This window comes from Cicer arietinum, chromosome 1, assembly GCF_000331145.2.
Source record: "Cicer arietinum cultivar CDC Frontier isolate Library 1 chromosome 1, Cicar.CDCFrontier_v2.0, whole genome shotgun sequence".
In the NCBI taxonomy this organism is placed as follows: Eukaryota; Viridiplantae; Streptophyta; class Magnoliopsida; order Fabales; family Fabaceae; genus Cicer; species Cicer arietinum.
The window spans coordinates 831833-858527 of NC_021160.2; the positions used below are offsets into that span (position 1 = coordinate 831833).

Sequence of the window (26695 nt, forward strand, 5' to 3'; positions counted from 1 at the left end):
AATAATTTTAATTTTAATCACTTTTTGAAATTTCTTTATCCAAAAAAATGTAAATAGATGAAATACTTAAAATGATATTTTAAGATAAATTATTTAAACCAAATTTTTATATGAGGATTTATTTTTGATATTTTTTAAATAAATATTATAACAAAAAGTTAAAATACTAAAAAAATAATTTCTTCTAAAAATCTTAAACAAACAGGCTTATTAGGTCATAAGTTAATTTTAATTATTTTTTTTATTATTTTAATCCCAACTATTTTCAACATATTATATATATTCACTTTTATATCGTCCCAAAATTGAAACTGCTAAATAATATCTCTTGATATATTTTTAAATTTATTAATTACAATTTAATTATTTAGCGTCATTCAATCTCATATCAAACCGCTATTTAGTTATTTATTTGTTTGTTATGGCACAAATGTCTGTTTATTTATTTTAATTACATTCTCTGTCTACATTACATTAATAATTGATTATTAATAATAATATAGATGACAAACTAATTAAACGACTTGAAAAATAATTGCAAGAAATAAATCAAATAATCAATCAATTTCCATAATAATTAAATGAATTGTGTTGAAAATGGAAAAGAAAGATGTAATAATAAATTTATATATTTGAAATATCACATTGAAAGCCCAGTTTAAACAAACAAAGCCTTCCTAGTTCTAGGCCTCGGTTTTTGGGCTCACTTCGGTGGTTTCAGGCTTTGCCTCGGCTTCGGCCTTCACCTCCTCACTTGCGGCTTCTTCCTTGATCTCACTCTCTTTAGTCTTTTCTCCATTCTATTAACACATTATTAATCATTACATTACATCAAGATACATATGATCCTTCAAAATCAATAAGAGCATGCTAATGAGATAATAATATTGCAATACTAATCAAAGTTGCATCATTAAAAATTTATTTTAAAAAATCTTAAATCACAAATTGAAAATAGATATGTGATATAAAAATCTAATATGATATTAAAACTGTATACTTTACAACTTTTTAATTTTAACTTGGCTAATATTCAACAATATAATTAAAAACATTTTTAATAGTTGGCTTAATGTTAAACAATAAATAAAATCTACTAAATTTTTAGATTTCACTTAAATTTTTTAAATGAAAATCATTGTTAAAACATATTTTGAATTTCAACCCATAAAAAAGAATAGTTTTAAAAACGTGTAAAAGAGTGCTATTATTGATAACATTTTTCAAAACAATATGTAAATAAGAATACCTCAATGAGCAAGGTGCCTAGAGACTTGTCATCAGAGGATTCTTCAGGGGTCTTTTCTGTGGCGGTCTCAGCTGGCTGTTCAACCTTAGCCTCCTCAGTGACGGGCTCAGGGACTGGGACAGGAACTGGAGCATCATCACCTTCGTTGGTCTTGGGGTTGCTAGCACAGTTTCCCATGTTTAATGATTAATTATTAATACTAATGTTACAAAAATGTGGGAGAACAAACCAAGTAAAATGGTTTTGTTCTTGATTGTTCTCCCTCTGAATTTGATTGAACAAGGAAGGAATGAAGTGATTGTTAAATCTTTGATTGAGTTTTAAATAGGGATGATTTGGTTTATTTTGGGTTGTCAAGTTATGTGGTGTGGAAAGTTTTAAGGAGTGTAACGGTAGTAGTTTAATTTGTTGCTTATATATAGTAAATGCTATTAATTGTTGTTTTTTGAATCAATAATAGGAGTTATTAAAACCTAAACAGCTGTATGATTAGCAATCACACCCTGGCCTCTAGTCAATCAACCATTCCTTTGGTTTCATAATTCAAGACATAAATTTTCTCATAAAAAAAATACAAAACTGATTTTATGATTTGGGTAATCAAGTTTTTAAAATTTTAATATATTAATAAAAAAATAATATTATATTGCATATAAGAATTTTAAATAATAAATTTAAAAAAAAATATATTGAAGAGAGATAGTAGATCAAATTTTAGTTTATATTTTTAATAATTAAACGTTAGTTGGAATTTAGGTTGAAAATTTTATTTTATTTTATAATTATAGTAGTTATTTTTGTAATTTTTTTTATAAATTATTCACTCTGATTTCAAATTTTTTAACATAAATATCTTTTTTATATAAAATTTAACTATTTCCATGAATTCAAATAAATTCATATGTAAAAGTTTTATGTAAATTATCGATTACAATTATACGTTTGACTTTGAGAACATCATCTTATACTCATTCTAACACATATAGATTATAGAGAAGATGAATAAGTACTTCTAATGAAATTAGAAGTGTAATTTTAGAATGTGAGCATAGAAAATACACATGGTAAATTAAAGTTCAACAACAAGTGTATAAAATATATCAAATAGATCAATTTTTATTGACAAAAAAAACATATGTTATATATATAATAGTAGAATATGTATCATATAAATAAATGAAATATAAATAATAATATTTTTTTAAAATTATTGAAATTTTTAGTTTAGGCATAGTCACCTGTGTCATATCAAATTTCTGTGTTCTCGCTAATTTTCTTCCTTATATATAACTATATATATTGTTTACTTAAAACAATTGTACATACGTTTATGTTTACTTCAAAGAAACAAGTGTACATGTGTTTGGTTTTAATGTCCAAAAGATAATAAAAGAAATAGAGTATTCTATTATTTATTTTTTAAAACAAAATCAAATATATATATATATATATATATATATATATATATTTGATCTTATAGTAAATAACAAAAAAATTTGTATTTAACCGCGAAGTTCTGAATTTGAACACAGGATATTCATTTAAACATTTTATAAATCAAGTTCTAATCTTAAAAATTAAATATTTAATAAAAAAATATAATTTTAATAATTAAAAAATTAATAAAATAAATTTTAATTTCTATAAAATTTTATTTTAGTCTCTATATACAAATTCTCACATTTTTAGCCCCTATGTTCTCAACTTTTAAGAGAACAAAAATGAATTAAAAAAATTTAGAGACTAAACTTAAAAATGTCATAATTTTATACATATTGCAAATAAATAACTCAAAAAAAGTCACTATCATTTTATTATTTTATAATTGGAGTCATGTGCTGTTGGGTTGTAACCCAATAGCCAGCCTTAGATATACTACTCAATAATATCGATATTTGTCAGTCAAATTAAGTCTACCAGATAAAGAAAATGTATATCAAACATTATACTTAAATCATAAGGTGTATCACGAATATAAAATAATAGCATGTTGTCTTAAAATGACAAAACAAATACTAGTATATTAGACGATTAACCCGAAGTAATACTAATATGTTATGGTCCAAATAAAATACATTTAAGTTTAAGTTTCATTAAATATTTTAGACGATGAATCACTAATTTCTAAAAAGATTTAGATTGATTCTATATAGGCTAAATTACATTTGTGGTCCTTTAACTTAATCTCAGGTAACGTTTTAGTCATTTATCTTTTTTTTTTTCGATTTAGTCCTTTATTCCTAACAATATCAAATAAAGTATGAAAATATGAGTTTATTTGAAGATTTGCGTTACAAATTTGATGAAATTTGTATTATATTGAAGAATATAATTAATTTTATGAGTTTTGATCGAATTTTTCTTTTTGAATTTTTGTATAAAAAAGGATAACATTGTTGAAATTTTAAAACATAAAATATCAAATTGTCACTTAAAATTAAAATAAAGGACCAAGTCGAGAAAAAAAAAAAAAAAAGATAAAGGACTAAAACGTTATAATAAAAAATTAGTGGATTGTGATTATTATCATTACTAAAAAAAAAACGAACATGAGTTAAAAAAAAAAAAAAACCAATGAACAAAATAGTTTTTAGAATGACCTAGTCTTTGCTCTTTTAGTACATTTCTTTCCCCTCTGATGTACTCCTAAAAAGTGGTACATTCCAAGAAGAAAAAATGTCATATAAATTTGAATCTTGGACTTCAATGCACCTTGAGAACAAGGTGAGTTTGCAAGAATGGAGGGATGTTATAATCCAAAATGTTCAATATCAATCCCAACTTGAGAATAACTAATTCAACATGTATGGACAGAGTGTTATCTAGACTTGGTTATTGATTTGGGTCTTCCCCAAATTGGACCACGTAGCACTATTAGTTTTGTTTGGTTTTCAATATTTTTTGTTTTTTAATTTGATTGCAGTTATTTTTAAATTAGTTTATATGTGAATTACACATCTGCTACCTATGTCACCATCAGGCTTTTCTGCAAGGCGCTATTAGGCCACTTCTGCCAAAGATTTTAAAGAATCAAAGTAACAAATATTAAGCCAAAAATATAAGCAATGTTTTTTTCTATGATTGATATTAGTATATCAACTAACAGTTAGTTCTGTAAAACTGTTAGTTAGTGTTTAGTTAGAGATTGGTTTAAAAGTTATATATTTTAGTGGTTATGTTAGTTACAAGGTTTGAATCTAATACCTCCTGCAAGATTTAGCTGTAATTTAATTTCTTTTTTTCACAAAAAGCATAATAATTGCATCTAAAAGTATTTTTTGTAGTACAAATAAAGTTTATTCAAAAGTTACAAAATTTCAAGCACTGTATGATGAATATATGTTGTTAAATTGGTTCCATATGGCATATTGCTCCCATACTATATTCATTCACCATTTGCTTTGGAGTTGGCATAAAGTTCTTTCATTTGCTCAATTTCATCATAGCTTCCAAGGAATACCGGCGATCGATCGTGTATTTTCTCTGGAACTACGTCGAGTGCCTGCGATATTAATAATATTAATGACTAACATTGATCGTTGCAAAAAAAATAAATACATAAATAAAAGAATCATACTCGTTGTTTTCCTGTGAAAGCTTGACCTCCTGCTTGCTCCATCAAATATGACATTGGAAACACTTCATACAGAAGCCTGATTTCACAGTCAAATTTCATAACCATAACAAAGAAATGTGTTTTTGCTTTAAATATACTATCATATATATGTATGCAAAATTGCATATGCAATGGTGAGTGAGAGAGTTGATCCTATGATGATTTTGGAACAGTTTAAATCCTTTGAACCAGCTATGAGACTAGTTTTTGAGTTAACAGAAACTCCCACTTTTCCATGTTAGGTTGGATTGTCTTCCAACTTGACAAATCTAGGAAAAGACCTCATATTCTTTTTCTATGGGAGAATTATGTTGTCAACTCTCTCGACACTAGATTAGTTCCTAGATGCTAAATAATTTGTAAGAAGTTTGAACAGTTACCCCAGTTCAAAATAAAATAGATACCAAACAAGTAAACAAAGAAAACACAGAGATTTGATCACAGAATTCGACCTACTGTGTCTACATCTCCAACTGTAGAGCGGTTGGAGTATTTTTCTATCATGATTTAAGTTTAGAGGGTTACAGATTACTACTTATATTTTAATACTACGGTTCAGTTTACAAAATTACTCTTGAATTGTATCACTTACAGGCCAAACACAAAGGGTCCGCTCGAGGGATGTAGCCACTTATCACTAACTAAGAACTATGCTAAAAAAATATGGTTAGAAATAAAGAGAACAGAAGTAGATCATAGTCATACCTTAGTTTTCCATTTGGGTTTTTCATATCAGCAGGGTACATGAAGATACCACCATATAGCAATGTTCTATGGATATCAGCTACCATACTGCATTACACATTAAATAAAATTAAGACATTTGAAGGAAGTTAAGCCAACATAAAAACTACACATAGTTAAGAATCATATACCTCCCAATGTATCTTAGAGACTTTGGTGGTGAACCGTCTTTTGGAAACTTGCAATTTTCTACATATCTACAAAACAAAGTTCCAACTACTGACATTTAACAGAAAATTCATTTGTAAATTACATCAATTATTTCAAATACTAGGTAACAAAATCTTCAAAACTTTACTTGGTGGTTGGTTCATCCCAGTTTTTGGCATTTCCCTCATTCACAGAATAAAGTTTTCCTTTCTTTGGTATCTATGCAAATAACACAAAAGTAATTGAACACAAAGCTGATAGCAGCAAATAAAATTCAGAATTGCCTAAGTCAAAATCTAATAAACTATGCAACTTTATATACCAATTTGACTGCAACATAATGAATGTACCTTGATGTTTGGATGAGTCAAAATGAACTCCCCAAGAGAAGGATCAAGTGTAAAGCCATTCACTCCGTTTCCTGTGCTAAGCACAAACTACAATTCCACGGTTTTTTCAATCAAAATCAAACAGTTTATAAAGAGTGACGCGTCTCACCTTACAAATCAGTTCTTAAAGATAAATTACGTAATTAGTGCTTGTTTTATACCGTGCAAGAGCTTCCATACATACAGTAACCAGCTGCTACCAAACTACTACCAGATTGCAATGCAGCCTCAACGGCAACGTTAGCTGTATCCTTCACCGTGTAAATACCAAAGATCTATATGCAATAAAAAAAATGCTAGCTATTAATATGATTTCTATTTTGATGTTTTTAAAATATACAACAATTAAATCTTAGATAAAAAAATCCTTACAGTTCCTATAGAAACACCGCAATCAATGTTTGAGGACCCATCCAAAGGATCAAACACAACAATGTACCTTCAAAATCAAAAAGAATATCTGTTAATGTTATTACATGTGCATATTCATATGATCATGTGTAATTTGATTTGACAGTGCAATTGAAATATGAAACTTACTTGCCACGCAGTGCTGGTGGCACAATGATAGCATCTTCAATCTCTTCAGAAACAAGAAGACACTGCCAATGAAACATGTTTCATTAAAACTCATTTACACCAAGAAAAGGATAATTTAGAAGAAAAAAAACTCAATTAGAAAGTGGTTCAATTCATTTAACATTTTTCAGACTTACTGTGCGCCCACTGCTGATTAAGGCCTTCACAAATACTTCATTAGAAATCACATCCAATTTCTTTTGCTCCTCCCCCTTAAAAAGGTAAAAAGTTGAATACATTAGTCAATAACAAAAGATAAACATCAAATTATGTGGATCCTACATGAATTTGACACACGGGAGTTAAAAATACAATGCTAGTGAAAAACTATGTTTGCATTAAATAAATAAGCTTATTATATAAGTGATTGTGGATAAATTATTCTTATAATAAAATAAAAAATAAAGTTACCGGTTTCGTAATATTTTTATAAACTCAAATAACCTAAAATCAATATCTAAACATTTCATAAACTATTTTAATAAAAACTAGGTGTGACACATCACATATTTTTTTGGTAATAGCTCTCGGAATTCTAAAAGAAAACAAGAATGATAATATATAATTCGATCAAAAGATAATAAGTAAAATCTAATGAATAATTATTATGATCGTGTTTCGAATTCAAATTCCTCCGTTAAAATACACAGATAACTTAAAAAGAGAGAGAGAGCAGACTTGAACATTGGTGTCTCCAGCAAGTCCTAGGTTGTTTGCTAATCCTGCCTGGCAATAATAATAATAATAATAATAATATTAAAATATTAATTAAAGCAATTTTGGGTGTTAAAAAGAAAGAATATATATAGAGAGATAGGTACCTTGTTAACGGCAGAGCAAACGAATTTGCATCCAAGAAGAATGTGACTGAGAAGGATTGTGAAATCGCCACGTGATTCAGGATACTTTGATTGTTCGTTCAAAACAAAACGAGTTATTGTCATCAAATCTGTTCTGTTTGCATCTGCTTCGTGATCCATTTTCCTTTCTCTCACGATCAAATCAAAATTAATTAATTCTAAATTCAAGGAGAAAGAACTTCTGATGAAGGAAATATAATAACAATACTTATTCCAATATTACGGGATCAATTAAAATAGTATGCTTGGAGGAGGAGATGTAAAGAGTTATTTATAGTGAAAGTTGAACAGTGTATATTAAAAAGTGTATTGTTAATTAAGATAAAAAGAATGTATATTGATAATATTGTTCTTATTTATATGCTAGTGTTTCCTAAGGAGCAGCGAATAAAGACACAATTTTGTAATAGAAAAAAAAATTACGTACACCAATTTAAATATAAGAGTTGTTTATAATATACAAATTTTTCTCACTGAGATAAGAACGACACATGGAAACGAGCTGTTTTAGATTAGGATTGCATGGAGTAGTGGTGTGGGCTATTTTTTTTCTATATGTTAGTTAAAATTGGATGATTTAGATTTAAACATTAAATTTTTAAAATAATAAATAGACTACAAATTTAGACTATTTTTAAAACAATAAATCTGTATTAAATTTGAATCATGCGATCAACAATGACGGGCATCTAAAAATCTATGACTTCATAATTGCATGCACATATAGTTTTGATAGATGCAATCAAAATTCCCATTTTTATATCAATAATGTTTTATCATCATTTGATTTAGACTAATATGAAAAAGGATTAACTGAATAATACTTCTAAGATTGATTAATGAGAACAAGTTTAAATATATACAAGAGAAGTATATGGTTAATTAAATCTTATTAATTAATAGAATTATATTGTATCAAGAAAAATCAAATCAAATCAATTAAATGTGAAAAAATTCGTTTTTCAAATAACTAGTTTAAAACTTATTTTAACTAAAAATTTGTTCAAAATATTAAACTGGTTTATGTTTATAAATCAATTTCAAAACAGTTTTAAACTTGATATAAAACTTGATTCAAAAGTAGTTTTCAAAAACTGAATCAATCTATTAATATGATTCAATTCGATTTAGTTTTTACACTATAAACGCCTTTAACACTCTAATATAGACTATTTATTTATTCTTGAATAACTTTTTTTTCTTGATAAGCTTTACTCTTGTGTAATTAAATATCGCTTAATTACTTTTTTTCGACCTTAACTTATTTTTGAGATTTAAATTGATGGATTTAATGACCATGAATATTTTACACACTGACACTTAATCTAAGCCGTTAATTGATGACTATTAAATTGGGTTTGATGACCATATATTTTTACTATTCGGTATGAATAAAATTAGTTTACTCGTGTCGTGGTGGATGATATTTTTTTAAATTGATACCTTAACTTGAAAAAACTTTAGCCCTTTTAGCTTTACATTGTTAATTAATTCATAATGGTCTTTTCCGTAGGACTTGCGGAATTGACAACGCTTTTTCTTTTACAAAAAACGAATTTATTGTGCTTTTCCTGTGTACTTATTTTCGTAAAAGCAAATTAAAGTTTAAAGCTAACTACTTATCGCTAATCGCTAAGATCTCTTATCACATGATCTGAATAATATATAGCAACATTATATCAGTAAATTGAACAACGACGACAGCTTGCTAATGAATTTTGAGACACAATTTAAATGGACAATACCTCCATCGCATTTTGTTTTTCTTCTTTTTTAATAAAAGGGGACAAACCCAAAAAAGAACAAAACTAAACTAAAAACATCTAGAATATACAACTATACTTCTATTGGTCAACACAACTAGAGAGGAACACAAACAATATGAGAATAAGAAAGATTGAATTTAAAATATCTGCTACTTAATTCAATACAGCTAATGATGAGTAATAAAACAGCCAATGTAATAAAACAGCTGATCCGATATCAATGTTTCTTAATCCTCTAGAAAAGATCAACTTCAAAACATTAAATATTACCCAAAGTTATGCCATTGATATAGTGCACAACTTTGTGGCATTTTGTTGATATTATATTATCTTGACATACATTTTGATCTTATAATATATAATGCTATAACTCTTGGCTTTTTCATTAAAAAAAAAAAAAAAAAAAAAAAAAGAACAGCCAATGTATTATTTTAATACAAAAATCACAATTCACATCAATGACTTAAAGGTTTTAGTCTCGATGGTGCAATCCAAACATTGAGGGGTGATATAGGAAACAACCAAAAGTAAAGATCACACACACACATACACCAATTGACACAATAGGCTCATTACCTCATCCAAATAGATTTTCACCAAAATAAAGGATTAATCATACAAACCAATAAAAAAACTGAAATTGCACAGCAATCATGAAAACCAACTAAGCATAAAATAAATATAAACAGAAACTGACTCAAAAATCCCTGTCTGGGAGAAAAAGATGCTGAAACTTAACCTCCACCTAACTTGAGGCACCTAAATTCATGGCCAGCATGAAAAACGAATAAAAGGAAAATCAAACCAAACAGAACCTACAAAGTTCAAATACCATCCCGCCAATTGCATAAAAATAGTCTGGCTTCCAAGGACCTAAAGAAGAAACATATAACATACTCAACTTACAAATCCATTCAATAAACTAGATATATATCTATTAAAAGCCCAAAGCATCAAATAAGCCAACCAAACTTGACTGAAATATGGCACAAGACTGGATGCATTTAGAATATGATCACCGCCCATCGGAATTTGACACAACTTAGAAACACTTCCGGTGAACGATAGCTGGCCCAGATTCATCGTATTCACCCTTGGAGATCCACATCTGCATAGAAAAGAACAAAGAAAGCACCCCATGAATTCCATAAACTGGTCCGTTCTATTAAATATGTGACAAATGAAAAAAGATAGTAAAAACAGTTGAGAAAGCACGGGTCCAAACCTGCTGAAAGGTGCTGAGTGATGCCAAGATAGAACCACCAATCCAGACACTGTACTTCCTCTCAGGAGGTGCAACCACCTTGATTTTCATGCTGCTTGGAGCAAGAGCACTAATTTCCTTGCTCATACGATCAGCAATTCCAGGAAACATAGTAGACCCACCACTAAGCACGATATTTCCATATAGATCCTTCCTAATATCAACATCACATTTCATGATGGAGTTGTATGTAGTTTCATGAATTCCAGTAGCTTCCATACCAATTAGAGAAGGCTGGAAGAGTACTTCTGGACAACGGAATCTCTCGGAACCTATTGTAATGACCTGTCCATCAGGCAACTCATAGCTCTTCTCCACGGCAGAACTACTCTTAGTAGTCTCCATTTCTTGTTCGAAATCAAGGGCCACATATGCTAGTTTCTCCTTCACGTCACGGACAATTTCCTTTTCAGCAGAGGTACTGAAGGAGTATCCTCTCTCAGTAAGAATTTTCACCAAGTACTCTGTCAAATCACGCCCAGCAAGGTCCAACCGAAGAATTGCATGAGGATGAGCGTAACCTTCATATATGGGCACTGTGTGGCTCACACCATCACCAGAGTCGAGCACAATACCTATTTACATAACCAACAATTCAATGTCAACATTAAAATAAAAAATACAAACCATGGAGGAAATAATGTTATAAACTAGTACCAACTACCAAAGAATCAGTGTAAAATTCCATTTGTTTTCATCCTTTTACATACGGAATTGTGTCAGGTGAATCTAATTCAATTAAGTTTATAATAATAAAAACCAATTCATATAGAATTTAAAGTTTCAACTAGCTCCGTAAAGTTTCCAGCATTGTACATCTAAATTTGAAGATTGTAAACATTTTAATCAGATCTGAACCTAGCCAACTCAAAGCATTAAGCAATAAAATTAAGTTGAACTACTCCAATTGAAGACACGGCGTGATCACAAAATAGTAAAACGAAAACCATCCATAAAAACAAACCTGTAGTACGTCCACTGGCATACAGAGACAAGACAGCCTGAATTGCAACATACATGGCAGGCACATTGAAAGTCTCGAACATAATTTGAGTCATCTTTTCTCTGTTGGCTTTGGGATTGAGTGGTGCCTCAGTAAGAAGCACGGGGTGTTCTTCAGGGGCAACACGAAGCTCATTGTAAAATGTGTGATGCCAAATCTTCTCCATATCATCCCAATTGCTAACTATACCATGCTCTATAGGATACTTCAATGTGAGGATACCCCTCTTTGACTGGGCTTCATCACCAACATAGGCATCCTTCTGACCCATCCCAACCATTACACCAGTATGACGTGGTCGCCCAATAATACTTGGGAACACGGCCCTAGGAGCATCATCGCCTGCAAAACCAGCCTGCAAACATAGGACAAGATAAACATTATAGATATAACAACTATCATACACAATATACAACAAGAAGCATAAACCAAACAAATCATCAACTTGTAGATCATAGTCACTAACCTTGACCATTCCAGTTCCATTGTCAACAACAAGAGGTTGAATATCCTCAGCATCAGCCATCTTTCAAAATCTGTATTGCAGAAACAAATCAAAAAGTTGTTTTCAATCATGCAAAACAGATCAATTACTATGCACCGTTACTTCATGTTTCCTTCGAACAAGAATTGATACAAGAAATTGCGTCATCTCCATGCATAAACAACATAAAACTCCACCACAATCAACAGATCGGAAACATGCATAGCACAAAATATCTACAGGATTCTAAAATCGAGAAAGAAAAACGGATTGAAAATGAAGGCTAATTAAGAACATAATCCAGTTTGAACAACTAGAAATCGCATGAAAAAAGAACCAAAAATCAAATCCGATGCATCAGAAAGCAACTTACAACAAAATTGAGCATAAATCCGAATCTATACACACAAGATTACTAGCTACAGAGTAGATCCAGATCAGCAAGAGCAGATAAACTCAGGATATTCTCGATCCACAAAACACAGCAAAATTTTACCGATCGAAAACAAAGAAGACCAAGTAAACACGAAAAAAGAAATAACAGAAAATAAGATTAAAAAAACGCAAATCGCAGAACCGATGATCGAAACGCACCTTGTTAGAACGAAAGAGCTTAAGGAATTGCAGGAGAAACGGTTCGGAGAGTGGTGGAGCAGCGGCAGCAGCAACGAGTGTGGGAAGTGTTACAGGAAAGTGCGTCAGAGAGAAGAAGCTTTATATATTCTATGTGAAGAGAGCTAAATGAGAGTGAAATGAAACTCAAATGCAAATTAATTTTCAATTTGGACAATTCCCATTATTCTGCGTTTGGTTTCAGGATAAACTTATCTCGAAAACAAGGGGAAAGAAAAATTCGAGCGATTATTGTGGAAAAGTGGACTATCTTATGAAACAAACAGCGAACAGAAAAGAAAAGAAAAGAAAATGCGGTGACTTTTTATTTTCAACGAAAAAACCAGTAAATCTTGAAACTCTAAATCTTAACTGAGGTTTAAATTTACGAAATATTTAATTATTTTCTTAAATTATTTTCTTAAATTATTTTTAACTCAGTCAAAATGCTTATTTTGAATTTCTAAATCTGCAACCAAAATATTCCCTTAAATAACTATCAAGAAGAACATTTTAATAAATTTTAAATAATTTAAAGAAACAACTGTATATTCATAAATTTAAATATCTAAAATTGTAGTTTAATTGAAAAAACCGGGTATTTTTTGTATTAATTTGAAATTTAGAATCCACCGAATTTTTCAGCCGTCCATTTCTTGTGATGTGCTTTTTAGTTTATGATGATGGTACATTCCATCTGAGGCCACGTCACCATGGGCGGCTACGATGTGCTTGTGGACCCTACTAGTGCCGACCAATTCATGAAACTTTTGCTGTACTCTATTGGATCCACCTCCTCTGTATCAATTGATCTACCAAAGATTCAATGCTCCTCAGGAATTATTCAAACAAAAATTGAAATTTAAAATGGTGATCTCAAGAAAAAATGGATTCATGTTTTAAGATAATGGGAATGGAAAAGGACAGCAATAAAAATAAATATAATAATGAAAAAGTTTGAAGGAATAATAAAGGCATGGTATTGGTATGAAGAAGATTTATTTTCATATAAGACTGTTACAATTTGTTAATTATTAAGACAATATAAGACTAAGCCTAATGTCACGTGTTTGAATTCGTTCATTGGTCTTTTAATTGTAGCAAGAATAATATGGTATCTATATATGAATCCATAATAAAATACAAATAAAATAAAATAAAATAATTGATATCTTTATCTTTTCTTTTATATTTTATTATATATGAAATTCACTTTAAAAATATATTAGCAAATGACTCATTTATTTGTACGAATTATGCGTGTTGTTATAATCACAATGTGTAAGATTGAAATTAGTAAATAAAAATATGAATGTGATTAATTTTGACCAAGATGATAGTGTTCATCAAGTGCATTCAACGTTAGGATTTAGTTGAATGTAGTTATTGAGATGACTGAATACCTTAGAGAAAATGAGATTAATTAATATATTATTAATTATAAAATTAACAATTAATTACTAACATTTTACTATTTTAAAAAGAAAATAAGAAAAATAAAAGCTACCATTTTTTGTGTTTTCAACAAAAGCATATTTGACACAATTATCACTTATAAGAGGTTTGAATGGCAGAATTCAATTGGTCATCCCTAAGAGTGTGTTTGAGTTGAGTAATTGAAAATTCTAAACAATTTAAATTTAAATAAGCAATTGTTCAATCCAAACAAAAAATTTATAAATAAAAAAAATGCACTTTAACCATTTATTGATTGATGTTTACTTAAAACAACTATACTTCTTCAAAATGTGAAAATACCGTATGTGTTGTTGTTTTTTTGATGTGAGTATGGTGTTGATCCTTAATTATATTTTTCCTTTCATGTTTTTATCATTTCATGTAATTCTATGATAGGGTAAGGCGATGAGGAAGTTTTAAAAGCTTTTTGAAATCTATATAGATAATCAATTTGACTTTTTTTCACACACACCAACTGAAGAGTGTGTCCCTGATTGAAGTTAAGGATGTAGTTGAAGAAAGTTCAATCCCCAATTCAAAAAGAACAAAAACTTATGTGACTTGGAATTAGTTTGAGAAGTTTGTTGTTGATAAAGGATTACCAAAGGCAAATATAGTAATATGATGAATTTGTCTGATATTTTTTTAAGAAAAAAAATATTATATGACACAAAATATTTCAATTATACTGACATCTCAAAATTATTATCTACATTTGCAACACTTGATATAATTTATAAATAAAAAGTAAGAAGAGGAATATAAATTATTTGAAGAGATTAAGCCAAAACTAAAGAAAATAAATAGTATCTAACTAAAAATCTTATCCTGGAAATTCAATGGGTTAACACCAAGAACAAAAAAAGTTCTTGCAAAGAACCAAAAGCTACTTACAAGCCAAAAAAAAAAATATAATTTAAAATAAAAATAAGGGAGACTATTTCTATATGTAAAAAATATTCTCTAATAAAAGTGAAAATATAATTCCACCAAAGAAAATCTTGTATATTGAAACTAATTCTGCAAGATTCTCTATCCAATAGTTATTTGTGTTTAAACATTTAGACTAACGATTACAAAGTTTCTGATAGACACGTGTTGAGACTTAAAAACTAAAATCACAAATCGTTAATCAATTTCCTACCAAAGTTTATTCCAACATTTCAAATAAAGATATTTTAATAGTCATTTTTAGCCACATAAACTCAATATTAAAAGCAAAATAAGAACCAAAAGACAACAAATCATATATCTTGTATCTTTTGTCTCGACTTCTTATTACAAGAGAACAAACATTCAAATTGAAGAATACGATGGAACGTCCAAATAGATAAAGCACTTTCAACACCAAACTATACTAAAATATCATACCACACCTCACAAAAAATAAGATTTTCAAGAATAAGTGTTGCATGGGAATATGCGATGATTACCTTATGTGCAAAAAAATTAATTTTCAATAGAGCCAATTTATTTTAAATAATGTCACATGTTGGCTCCTCATAAATAATAGGTTTCTATGCTATGCAGCTTTGACACAATACTTGACCCCAATGTTATACTCCTCTAAGTCAATATGTCCGACACATCTTTATGCAACAAATAAATACAATTCAATAGCATATTTTTCTCTCATACCAATAAATTCCCCCTCTTCCCCTATGCCACACATAAACTTCACAAAAGTCTAAATATATCATCAACCAATATATACTTATTATCTATTAGACTGAATAACAAACTAAAGAGATCACAAAATACATTCATTTCAACTAACTGTCACTTTAAAACGAAATATCTCTCTCGATGTCTATCACTCGAACCAAGTTTTTATTATAACCAATTTGCCCTCTCATCTTTCAAACTATTATACACACCGCTAATATAATGTCACTATTTAAAATCTCCATCAGAACGACCCACAACACTTGACTACTCCAAATCATATTGTTTGGACAACGCTTTGAACCACCACACAATTTTAATAAAGTTTTAAGCTCTACCACAATTTACATAATCGAGGTGTTTCAACCTAAATACTCCTAACCCTCTTTTTTTCACGATAGACACACTTTATCATACTCAATTCAATGTATTTTAGACATCATAAGATAAGAAATTAATTCTTCTTACTTAAACAAAATGATTAATTTAGCTGTAAAATTATTATAACAAAATAACCAAATTTCATCCAAATAATATATTTTAAATAAATACGACTGGAATGCATAAAACTTTTTAATTGAAATTAATTAGTTAATTAACATTTGTTTACTTTGCAAAAAATTATTGTTTCGAAGTAATAAAAAATTTAAGATGAGGTGCAAAAATGTAATTGTAGTTTGACCAAAAATGGCAAATCGCTTTGAACCCTAATTAAATTATATTGAATCCAAATCGCAATTCAGGACCCAAACAACATCACTTCCCAATACCACAAATTGTTCTGCGACTGCAATCTTTCTTCACGCTCTGCAATGTAAGAATCCTCTCTCTCTCTCTTTCTTTCGTTTCTCTTTTCGCATCTATTATTTATCGTTCTTTTAAATCTAGAGTTTTTAATTTCGTTGCAATTTAATATTTTCTGATCGCTGTTCTTCGTTCAAACTCATGAACAACCGATCCCGATTATGATCCCGAATTGGGATTTTTATCCCTCGCTTAATTGCTACTGAAATTTTGGGAATTGGATTTTGATTCGGAATATCTGTTTGATCTTGTTGCAAAACTTTGACCTCTTCACAATTGGTTCTTTTATAGAGTCTATTTTACATTCTGTAAATTTATTCAGTGATGGCGATTTCTTCAATGCTAGAAATGATCTAAGGGGTGCTTTTTGGGATTAGTTGTGTGATACTAACTGTTGCTATTCTGTGCGTGTTGATTTTGCTTCAAATGAGTTTGATGATGGGCTTGTTGATTTAGGGGGCGTTACAACTAAACATATAAGAGCCTATGTATAAGTTGATTCTTGCATTGAAAGAGGAATGAGGCTGGACTCTGCATCCATAAGCTGAAAGCAGCTTATCAACATTTTATATAAATGATTTTCATAAGTTTTTCCAAACACTTATGCTAGTGTCTATGTTGTAAGCTAAATCTGAATAAGTTTTTCCATATGCCCCTTAGTAATCATTATTTTGGAGTAGCTAGACACACATACTTATTTTTCCTTTACTTTTTAATGATTTGAATTTCTTTTTAGCAGTTTGAATCTTTGATATTCCTTTTTGACTGTTTACTTTCACCTGGTTGAATGAGCTGTGTGCGTGCGTGTTTTTCTTCTTCTTTTGTATGTTAGTTCTAATTGTAATTTGTAGTTTGTGACATTAATAACTATGATGTCAAAAGATTAGTGTTCATGCTCATGAATGGAAAAAATTGTGCATCTTGGAACCTGTTTATTTCTTATCGTTCATCATATCATTGGTATTTATCATTAATTTAGGGCCGACGAAGAACCTGTGGACCAGAAGAGATATCTCGAAGAATCTTGCAAACCGAAATGTGTGAAACCATTACTTGAATATCAGGTGTGATTTTTTGAAGTGTAAAATAATTAGCTGAATCATTTAAAGTTGCGCTTTATTTTGAGTGTAAGTGATTAGGACATGATTATTTTTTCTTCTGATTTTAAAATTAAGAGTAGAAAAGTGTTGTAATTGGTTTTTACATTTATTGGTTGATTGCATTGCCCATTTTGCACCTGTAAAACTTATGTTGTGGCCTACTTAAAAATACAATTGAAGCATTAGTTAAAGTTGAATATATATGAGAAGTTGGAACTTGGAAGAAGGTAGTACTAGAAAGAGTCAAGAAATGAAGAAAACTTATAAATTCAATACAGAGAAATAAACATTGGAAGAGTTATCTGGTGTCTTTGGCCATGGATGTATAATTTTTCATAGGAATTGTTTTGAATTAACTAATAAGCAAGACAAATAGGAATGAAATGAAATCAGCAATATCAATAGCGGATTGCAGGTAGATGGATTATGACCATGCAAATAAGTATTTCTTACGATCCTTTGGAAATAAGGCACGAAAGAACTTCTTGATAAAAACCAAGGCCTGAATACGACATTCATTGGGGACTGTGGGAGTAAGGGTAAAGAGATCATGGTTTCAATTCGTATGTTGAAATAAAAGGATGTATTTAGCAGGGGATTCCTCTTGCATCCCCTTCCTTCTTTTTTTTTAGTTGAGAGAACCAACATGCAATGACATTAATGGAGAAACCTTAGAGGTTTTGACTTGTTTAGTGGAATAGATACCCTAAGTGAGTATTAATGGACATTAAAGAGCAACTTGGTCTACCAAGCAATCGTCATGGTAGGGCCAGAGAAAGGTATATCCATCGCGGGTCTATTGTAGGTAGTTTTATCTTGCATTTCTATGATGCTGATTACACTCCAACTCACTTGATAGCAACTCCAAGTCTCCAACTGATGCGCCAAGGCAAATTTAGAATAAAGAATAGGTGTTGGCAAATTTTTGTTCCACCATATATTTTTGTTTATTAATTTAATCCACCTTATTTTTGTTAATTAAAGAAGTTCTTGCAAAGAAAAGTAATTCTCAAAATTGCTACAGGCATGCGTTAAAAGGATACATGGTGATGATTCGGGGCAGAAACACTGCACTGGACAGTATTTTGATTATTGGTATTGTGTTGACAAATGTGTAAGTATTAATGTTCAATTTGAAAATAAACATTGAGCCAGTTCGTTTGCTTTTGTATTCCCTGATAAATTAAAATCTTGAAATGCAGGTTGCACCAAAGCTATTCGTCAAACTGAAGTAACGGGAGAATATTTTGGTATTATAATTTATGTTCCGTTTTATCTTCATTCCTAAATAACTACTCCTGAACATATGATTTTGTAACCAAATTCCATGCCTTGTATGGCTATTATTTTGCTGATTGGGAAATTTTGATCCCATGGAGACCTTGAATGAAAATTAATAATAACATTATGCCAATTTGAAACTTTTAGACTTGATAGGAAGTATGCTGGTATAAACCCAACATTTTTATCAATTTTGAAAAATTTGTATGGTAGTACTATGTTGTTTTTCGGATTTCCTGTCTATGTTGTAGCTTTCCCTTGACATCAGTTTGTTGAATTCCGCATGTTCTGTGAATAACTAAACTAAGTATTTGAGGTTTGTGTAATAATTTGGAGCTTGAGGGGTACTAAGGTTGATTCAACGAAGTAATTTTTTGGATTTATAGACACCACTTAAACTTTACACACAATTGTGATGTTCAGTCTTTTGCATTTGTCGTTGAGTTAGCCCTTTTGAACATATTTTTTTTTTTATTTTTGCTAATAATAAACTCCTTTGGCGATTAGTTAATATTGAAAACTAAGGTCCTTTCCGGGGTGGTTTTTATTTTTCTGTTCCTAAATATTCAAAAACTAAAACCAGTTTTGAGTATTCAATTTCAGTTTTTTAATTTTCAATTTCAATTCTTATTTGAAATTCTATTTTTACCATCCTGTCTTCTCTGTCAGAATATGAATTTACTAAATATCAAAAAATTGAAACGGAAAAATAAAAAAATAAAAATTCAATTATTTTAAAATAATTTAAATATTAAAACATTATAATTTATTTAATTATAATAATAATGGTTGAAAGTGGCAGGTAGAGCTGTCAACAAAGTCTCCAACTCCAAGTTCCTTAAACTTTTTATTTAAAAACCTCTAATATTAGACCTTTATCAAAATAAACTTTTTAAAATTTCGGCCCATTTTATGGGGCTTAAGAGAGGGGGTTTATAGGTTCTTAATATTTTGTTAATTTTGATATTTTTATCTTGAAAAATTTTTAAAATTTATTTTATTTGAAAAAAATAAAAAAATATTTTTTTTTTCAAAAAATTGAGAGAAAAAAAATTGTAAATCATTTTTTATTGAAAAAAAATTGGAAATTTTTTAAAGAAAAAAATTGAAAATTTTGTATCGGTGAAAAAATTAAAAAATTTTATTTCTCAAAAAAAAAAATCGTTTTTTTTTTTTTAAAAAGTGGACTTATAGGCCCATTAAACTCACAAAAATTTAGGGACTTTTAGTGTGGGGCTTTATTTTTTAGACCTTTTAAATTATAAATTTTTTTGGCCCCTTCAACATGTGGGCCGGACTCAATAACTAAAGGGCTTGTCAAATTGACAGCTCTAGTGGCAGGTGATTGGAGGTGGATGGTCGGTGGAGCTGTGCTTCTATCTACATACGAGGATATTAGTTTTAAAACAAAAACAAAAATAATAAAATCTATTTTTTTAGTTGAGTTTTAAGAAAAAAATATTTTAAAATTAAGTCAAACAATCAACTCTATTCCATTTACATGAAAATGTTTTCGTTTTGAAATTAAAAACCAAACTAACGATCAATTTGAACGGACGCTAAGTTAATACACTACTTCAGCAAACATTTATAATTTATTTGTGACAATGTTATTTTTTTACTTATGTATTTAAAAATTTACGTAGAAATTAATGAAATTTTTTTCTTGATTATGTAGAAGATTTCTAAAGTAGAAAATATAGAGAGAAAAAAAACAGCATAATGTTTTTGAAATTGATTGGTATAATAGAAAACATTTGTTCCATAAATACATAGCTCAATCGATGCTTATGGTTGTGAAAATTTTACTATGTATCCTTCACATTTTACCTTTATCTCTACAAATATAAGAAAATAATATTTTTTGTTTTCGTATAAATCTTAATATTTATAAAAAATAATTCAATTTTAACGTAAAACTTTTTTTAAGTTTTCCGATACACATTATGTATTTCAGAAAACTATTTTTAAGTTTTCTGGTAAAGAAGTTACACTCCGAAAACTTTTTTTTATATTTTCTGGTAACGAAGTTACATTCCGAAAAACTTTTTTCAAATTATTTGATAAAATAGTTATGAAAAACTTTTTTTAAATTTCTTTTAAAAAAATATAAAGATATAAGTACAAATGTGGAGAAAAAGGTAGATTTTTCTACGGTTGTGACTTGTATATCTAAATTTTTAAACATACAAGCCTATAATTTTTGGCCCAAAAAGAGGGAATGTCCTGATTTTTCCGGCCTAAGCGTCCCGACATTTGTTATATGTAATGAATGGACATCTAAAAACATTAATTGCTTTTGACAAAATTACATTCATAGCTTGGACAAATTTGAATTTCGCACTCATTTCATACTAATAAGTAATAAACCATGACGGGATAATATCTTAACATGAAATTCTAATGATATTTTTATTTAGACCAAGTACTAGTAGAAATATGTTTTGTAGTGAAAGGTTTTTGGTCGAGGATAGTTTATTTTTCCATCATCTGATGTTTTTTGGATTAGTCGATTCGAATATGTATTTTAAATGCTTTTGAGAATATAAAGGTGAGAAAAGAAATTGATTTAGTTTGAGTGGTTGATTTAATTTTTATTTTTTTAGTTTAATTATGTCTCCTTATTTTTACTATTTAGGAAATTGATATATCTATTTTAAAATTCGACAATTTTAGTTCTCTTTATGATTTTTTAACTAAAAAATAATAACATGTGATATGATACAATAATGTAGAATTATTGACACTTATAAAAATAAAAATAAAATACCGTAAAAATTTAATTTTTAATTTTAGAAAATTTTCATATTTGTAATTTAATTAGTGACATATGAGTAATTAATTCATCTAGTTGATTTTATATCAAGAAATTGTATCTTACGATATTTAATTTAAATCAAATCATCGTTTTTTAGTTCAAAATTTTGAAAAAGATATTAAACCTATTTTTTTAAACGTGAAAAGAAACACTATCAATATTTATTGACAAAAAAAAAAATGAAAAGAAAAATACTACCTATTAAAATGAGAAATTTTACACGTCTTTAAATTTAAATTTGATACCTTTATAAATAGTCCATAACTCCACACAAATAGCATTAAGAAAAAGTCTAGATTACAAGAATATAATCTCGAATCTAACGGGCAAGTACAATTTCAAATCAAACCACCGCAGATCTAACTATCATCATATTGACGAACCAACTCTTGATCTTTGTATGGTAATTGATCAAATGCTTAAGTAGTAGCAAATTAATTTTTATATCTAATTATGCTATTTAATTTATATGAATGTTTTTTAAATACAATTTATTTAGCTCCTGATAGTGTCACTTGATACGTAATGGATACATCACTTGAATTGGTAAAGGATTCTCAAGTCATTTTCTAAATTAATTGATTCTTTTGGATTTGGAATACTCGGTTTGATAAATTAAATATATATTTTATCATTGATTGTCTTTTTTGTACTCGATATTTTCTTTAAATGGTTCTTAGCTTAGAGTTTTTATGCATATATTTTGAAACGTTATTAGATATATTAGAAATTTGATAAGCTAGATAATATTGTTGGATAGCTCAAAATGCAAACTATTCGGAAGTCCATCAACTGAATTGCTTAGTTTGATTCTTTCACTTGTTATTCTAAAAATTAAGTGTGTGATTATTCTCTCTTGGAATTCCCAGTGTTTTGTGTACAATTGTATGATATCAACCTTCTTATGTGATAAGAATTTTAAAGCCATATTACAAAAACAAACAGACGGAAGAGTGTAGCATATATACCATAAAGCTTCTTTCAATGATGTCTATGATGTCTCATTGTCATAATAAATAAACAAGTAAAGTTGGAATCTTACAAATAGATATTGAATACGATGCCAATACCCCTCGCATGCAGCACATGACTTTTGACTAATTTGTGATTAATAAATTATTTATCCTAAATTTATTATAATTTTTTAAAAAAGTGATTTTGATATTTGATCAATAATTTAGATATTTATTATTATATATTTTAATATATAAAAATCATTTTTTAATAAATATATCTCAAAAATGATTTTTATGAGAAATTTCACAATATAATTATTTTTTTTAAATGTAAAAAAATATTGCAGCAAATAGATAAATATTAAAATTATTTTTTATGACAAGTTTAAAATACTATAAAAATTAATTTAAAAATATTGGATCAAACGGATCAAACATATACCAGTCACAAATAGTTTAAGTACTAAGTTACAAATAACTTATAACAGTTTAAGTACTAAGTTACAAATAACTTATAACAAGAATAAGTTACAAATTAGGCTAAATAGCACCCGTGATTCCTTAACTTAATTTTAATTAATATTTTAGTCTTTTTTTTTTTCAATTTGATCCTTTATTTTAATTTCAAGTGACAATTTGATCTTTTATATTTTAAAATGTCAACAATATTTTTTTTTTTTTTTGTTGCAAAAATTCAAAAAATGTATCAAAAGTTTCAAACAAAATCCATAAAATTAATTATTATCACCAATATAATGCAAATTTCATCAAATTTATAACTTAAATCTTTAAATGAACTTTTATTTTCATCTCTAACAACATTAAATAAAAAATGAGAATATGAGTTTATTTGAAGATTTGCGTCACGAATTTAATGAAATTTGTATTATATTGAAGAATATAATTAATTTTACGTGTTTGATTTGAAAATTTTGATAAATTTTTTGAATTTTTGTAAAAAATAAGGATAACATTGTTGACATTTTAAAATATAAAAGATTAAATTGTCACTTAAAATTAAAATAAAAAACTAAAACGTTAACTAAAATTACGTTAAGGGGCCACGAGTATTATTTAACCTACAAATTAAAATAAAAAAGTTTTGAACTTTTAACAAATTGTCAATATCTTTTGAATCATTTGACGAAGATTTTTTGGCATAAAGTACGCAGATATTGTGAGTAGAGGACCAAAGTTTGATCCCAAAAAAATACACTCTTGGAAAGAAGTGGGTATTTGTACGTGTGATTAAGCTGTTGACAAAAAAAAATGTGATTAAGCTACAAACTGAACAGAATCAATCTCATAATCGACTCATAGGGTTGAATTAATGAGAATATCATAGGTGCCACTGGGTAAGGTGGTTTTCCAAAAAAAAAACAAAAATACATATCATAAAAAAATGATGATTCATATGGATAAAAAATTAAAAGCAGAATGTGTAGATTATTGTTGTCCTTTCATTTTGAGCCATCTTAATTTATATATACTCAAGTAAGAAATTAATAATAGTCATTTATATATATTTCATCTGAAATTAGAAAGATTTGTATCTTAAGATAATCAGCTAAAATCCATTTAAAGAGTCAACATATTTCACAATATGCTTTTCATATAACTTTTTTATGTTATCTCCTTTATTTCTCCTATGTATGTTGTATTAATGCAATTATTCATTTCATATAACCTTTTTATGTTATCTCCTTTATTTCCACAACAGTTGTATGTAAGGTACAACCAAATTACGAATACAAGATGGGAATTCCTTAATCCACACTGAATGAGGAATTTGAGTTTCTAATTTAGCCAAATTATGAGCTATATACTTGATTATCAGTCCATTAACAAGAGAAAAGCTAATTTTGTAATATCGTTAAAATAATTAATTAATGTTTGATAAATTAAAACTATAAAGTATTCCACAAAACTATTTATTTATTTATATTTTAAAAGTAATTAACAATTTAAAATTTTATATCAAATTCAATCAGTATTGTTAAAATATTTGGTCATCCACTCATCCTATATAACGTCAACAATTTATTTTATATATATATAATATTTTGTTGATATTATATAGGATGAGTGGATGATCAAATATTTTATGCAATTATTTTTATAATTAAATTTAGATAGATTATTTAACATTATTTTCTAAAATATTTATAACATGATACAACAGAAAAATTAAGTAGATTCTTTGTCATTTTTTTATAAGCAAATATTTTTTGGGTACAAATAAGCAAATTATTATCAATATAAAAGGATATGCTAACTCATTACATTCATTTTATACCCTGTAAACAAGCACAAAGATTACCCCCATCAATATGAAAAAACAAGGTATAAACCACACATATAGATTGATATTCTTTCCGCATATGTTGCACTTATTGAATTTTATAAATAAATAAAAAATATTGAATTATTAATTTTTAACTCAACAAATACTGAATAAAAACGTGACACAATCATTTGATACGATATTTAAAAAGAAAGATACGAATTAACAGTGCGTATATAAAAAGATTATTAATTTTAAAAAAAATAAAAGTATGAAGAACATTATTTTGTCAAAAAAAAAAAAAGGTATAAGAAGATTATTATCGTCCAAAGTATGAACGCATTAGATTCTAAATTAAAGTCATGTTGTGTTTCACGCGTGTCACCCACTAATTACTATCATATTCCATTTTTTTTAATAAAAAAAAAAAAAACATTATCATATTCCACTTGTTCTTTATGATATTTATCTATAAATATAGGCGTGTGTCCTCCACACTATACTTCAATATACAATATTCTCAACATTCATTGATTAATTAACCAAACTCATTATTTCACAACATCTATGGCTGAAATTCAACACCATGCAGCTACACTAGCACGTAGTGAATCCAACCTTTCAAAATCAAAAGTTTACAACATGGATGTTGAAGGAAAAGGAGAAGAAGTAGATGATGAAAAAGATTACACAAAAAGAGCACAATGGCTTAGAGCAGCTGTTTTAGGTGCAAATGATGGTTTACTTTCAACATCATCACTTATGATGGGTGTTGGAGCCGTAAGACAAGATGTTAAGACAATGATTCTCACTGGAATTGCTGGTCTTGTAGCTGGTGCTTGTAGCATGGCAATTGGAGAATTTGTATCCGTTTATTCACAATATGATATTGAACTTGCTCAAATGAAAAGACAAGGAAACTACAATACTCAAAAAGATAAATTACCTAATCCTTATTACGCCGCCTTCGCCTCGGCCATCGCTTTTGCCCTAGGCGCGTTTGTGCCGCTACTCGGCGCGGCGTTTGTGAAAGATTATAAGGTTAGGTTGGGAGTTGTGGTTGGTGTTGTTAGTCTTGCCTTGTTTGTTTTTGGAGGGTTGAGTGCTATTCTTGGGAAAGCACCTTTGGTCAAGTCTTCTTTTAGGGTTTTGATTGGAGGATGGTTTGCTATGGCTCTTACTTTTGGTTTAACTAAGCTTGTCAACCGTGTTGTAATTTGATCATTTCAACTTTTATTTATTTCTTTTCCACCACTTTAATTTTAATATTTTATTTCACAACTTCCTTGTTAGATAAGTTTAGTTTCATGGTGCACATCTTTTGTTTTTTTTTTAGATATAAATTTGATGTATCTTTATATATGGTTTCAAGATTTCATTTTGAATTAATAGAGATAAACAACTTATTAGTGAATGATATATAAAAAAAAGTCTTTATGAATTAATACTCCTCTTGATGAATTAATAGGTCAGTTTAGAAGATGAATAATTTTATATAAATTTATTAGATCTTGTCGATATCATAAATTAAAATGGAAAAACGTAGGTATGACTTTTTTAAAATTGTTTCTATTTTTGCTATATGTGGACAAAGAATTAATTGGTTCTATATT

The 26695-nt window shown here is 28.4% G+C and overlaps 5 protein-coding genes across 5 annotated transcripts; 2 read left to right on the forward strand and 3 right to left on the reverse strand.

The window, feature by feature from the left end:
* Positions 1–545: 545 nt before the first annotated feature.
* Positions 546–1560, reverse strand: LOC101500249 (uncharacterized). The gene is made up of 2 exons (XM_004485474.4): positions 1250–1560; positions 546–800 (listed from the first exon to the last, which is right to left on the reverse strand). Exons 1-2 carry the CDS (start codon positions 1424–1426, stop codon positions 684–686), a joined length of 294 nt encoding a protein of 97 aa, XP_004485531.1. The 5' UTR covers positions 1427–1560; the 3' UTR covers positions 546–683.
* Positions 1561–4439: 2879 nt separating this feature from the next.
* LOC101500563 (fructose-1,6-bisphosphatase, cytosolic-like) lies at positions 4440–8017 on the reverse strand. The gene is made up of 12 exons (XM_004485475.4): positions 7549–8017; positions 7406–7453; positions 6865–6939; positions 6689–6750; positions 6521–6587; positions 6310–6423; positions 6110–6196; positions 5908–5978; positions 5741–5806; positions 5571–5657; positions 4827–4902; positions 4440–4751 (listed from the first exon to the last, which is right to left on the reverse strand). The coding sequence occupies exons 1-12, from the start codon at positions 7705–7707 to the stop codon at positions 4635–4637; spliced, it is 1029 nt and encodes a 342-aa protein (XP_004485532.1). The 5' UTR covers positions 7708–8017; the 3' UTR covers positions 4440–4634.
* Positions 8018–9908: 1891 nt separating this feature from the next.
* Positions 9909–12959, reverse strand: LOC101501090 (actin-101-like). Its single transcript, XM_004485477.4, has 5 exons — positions 12699–12959; positions 12087–12156; positions 11582–11975; positions 10579–11192; positions 9909–10461 (listed from the first exon to the last, which is right to left on the reverse strand). Exons 2-5 carry the CDS (start codon positions 12144–12146, stop codon positions 10396–10398), a joined length of 1134 nt encoding a protein of 377 aa, XP_004485534.1. The 5' UTR covers positions 12147–12156; positions 12699–12959; the 3' UTR covers positions 9909–10395.
* Positions 12960–16507: 3548 nt separating this feature from the next.
* LOC101501406 (cytochrome b-c1 complex subunit 6-1, mitochondrial) lies at positions 16508–19256 on the forward strand. Its single transcript, XM_004485478.4, has 4 exons — positions 16508–16653; positions 17623–17707; positions 18768–18857; positions 18946–19256. Coding segments are annotated over exons 1-4 (210 nt in total). The 5' UTR covers positions 16508–16651; the 3' UTR covers positions 18979–19256.
* A 6323-nt stretch (positions 19257–25579) lies between these two features.
* Positions 25580–26527, forward strand: LOC101501721 (vacuolar iron transporter homolog 4-like). Its single transcript, XM_004485479.4, has one exon. It carries the CDS (start codon positions 25650–25652, stop codon positions 26301–26303), a length of 654 nt encoding a protein of 217 aa, XP_004485536.1. The 5' UTR covers positions 25580–25649; the 3' UTR covers positions 26304–26527.
* Positions 26528–26695: the final 168 nt, after the last annotated feature.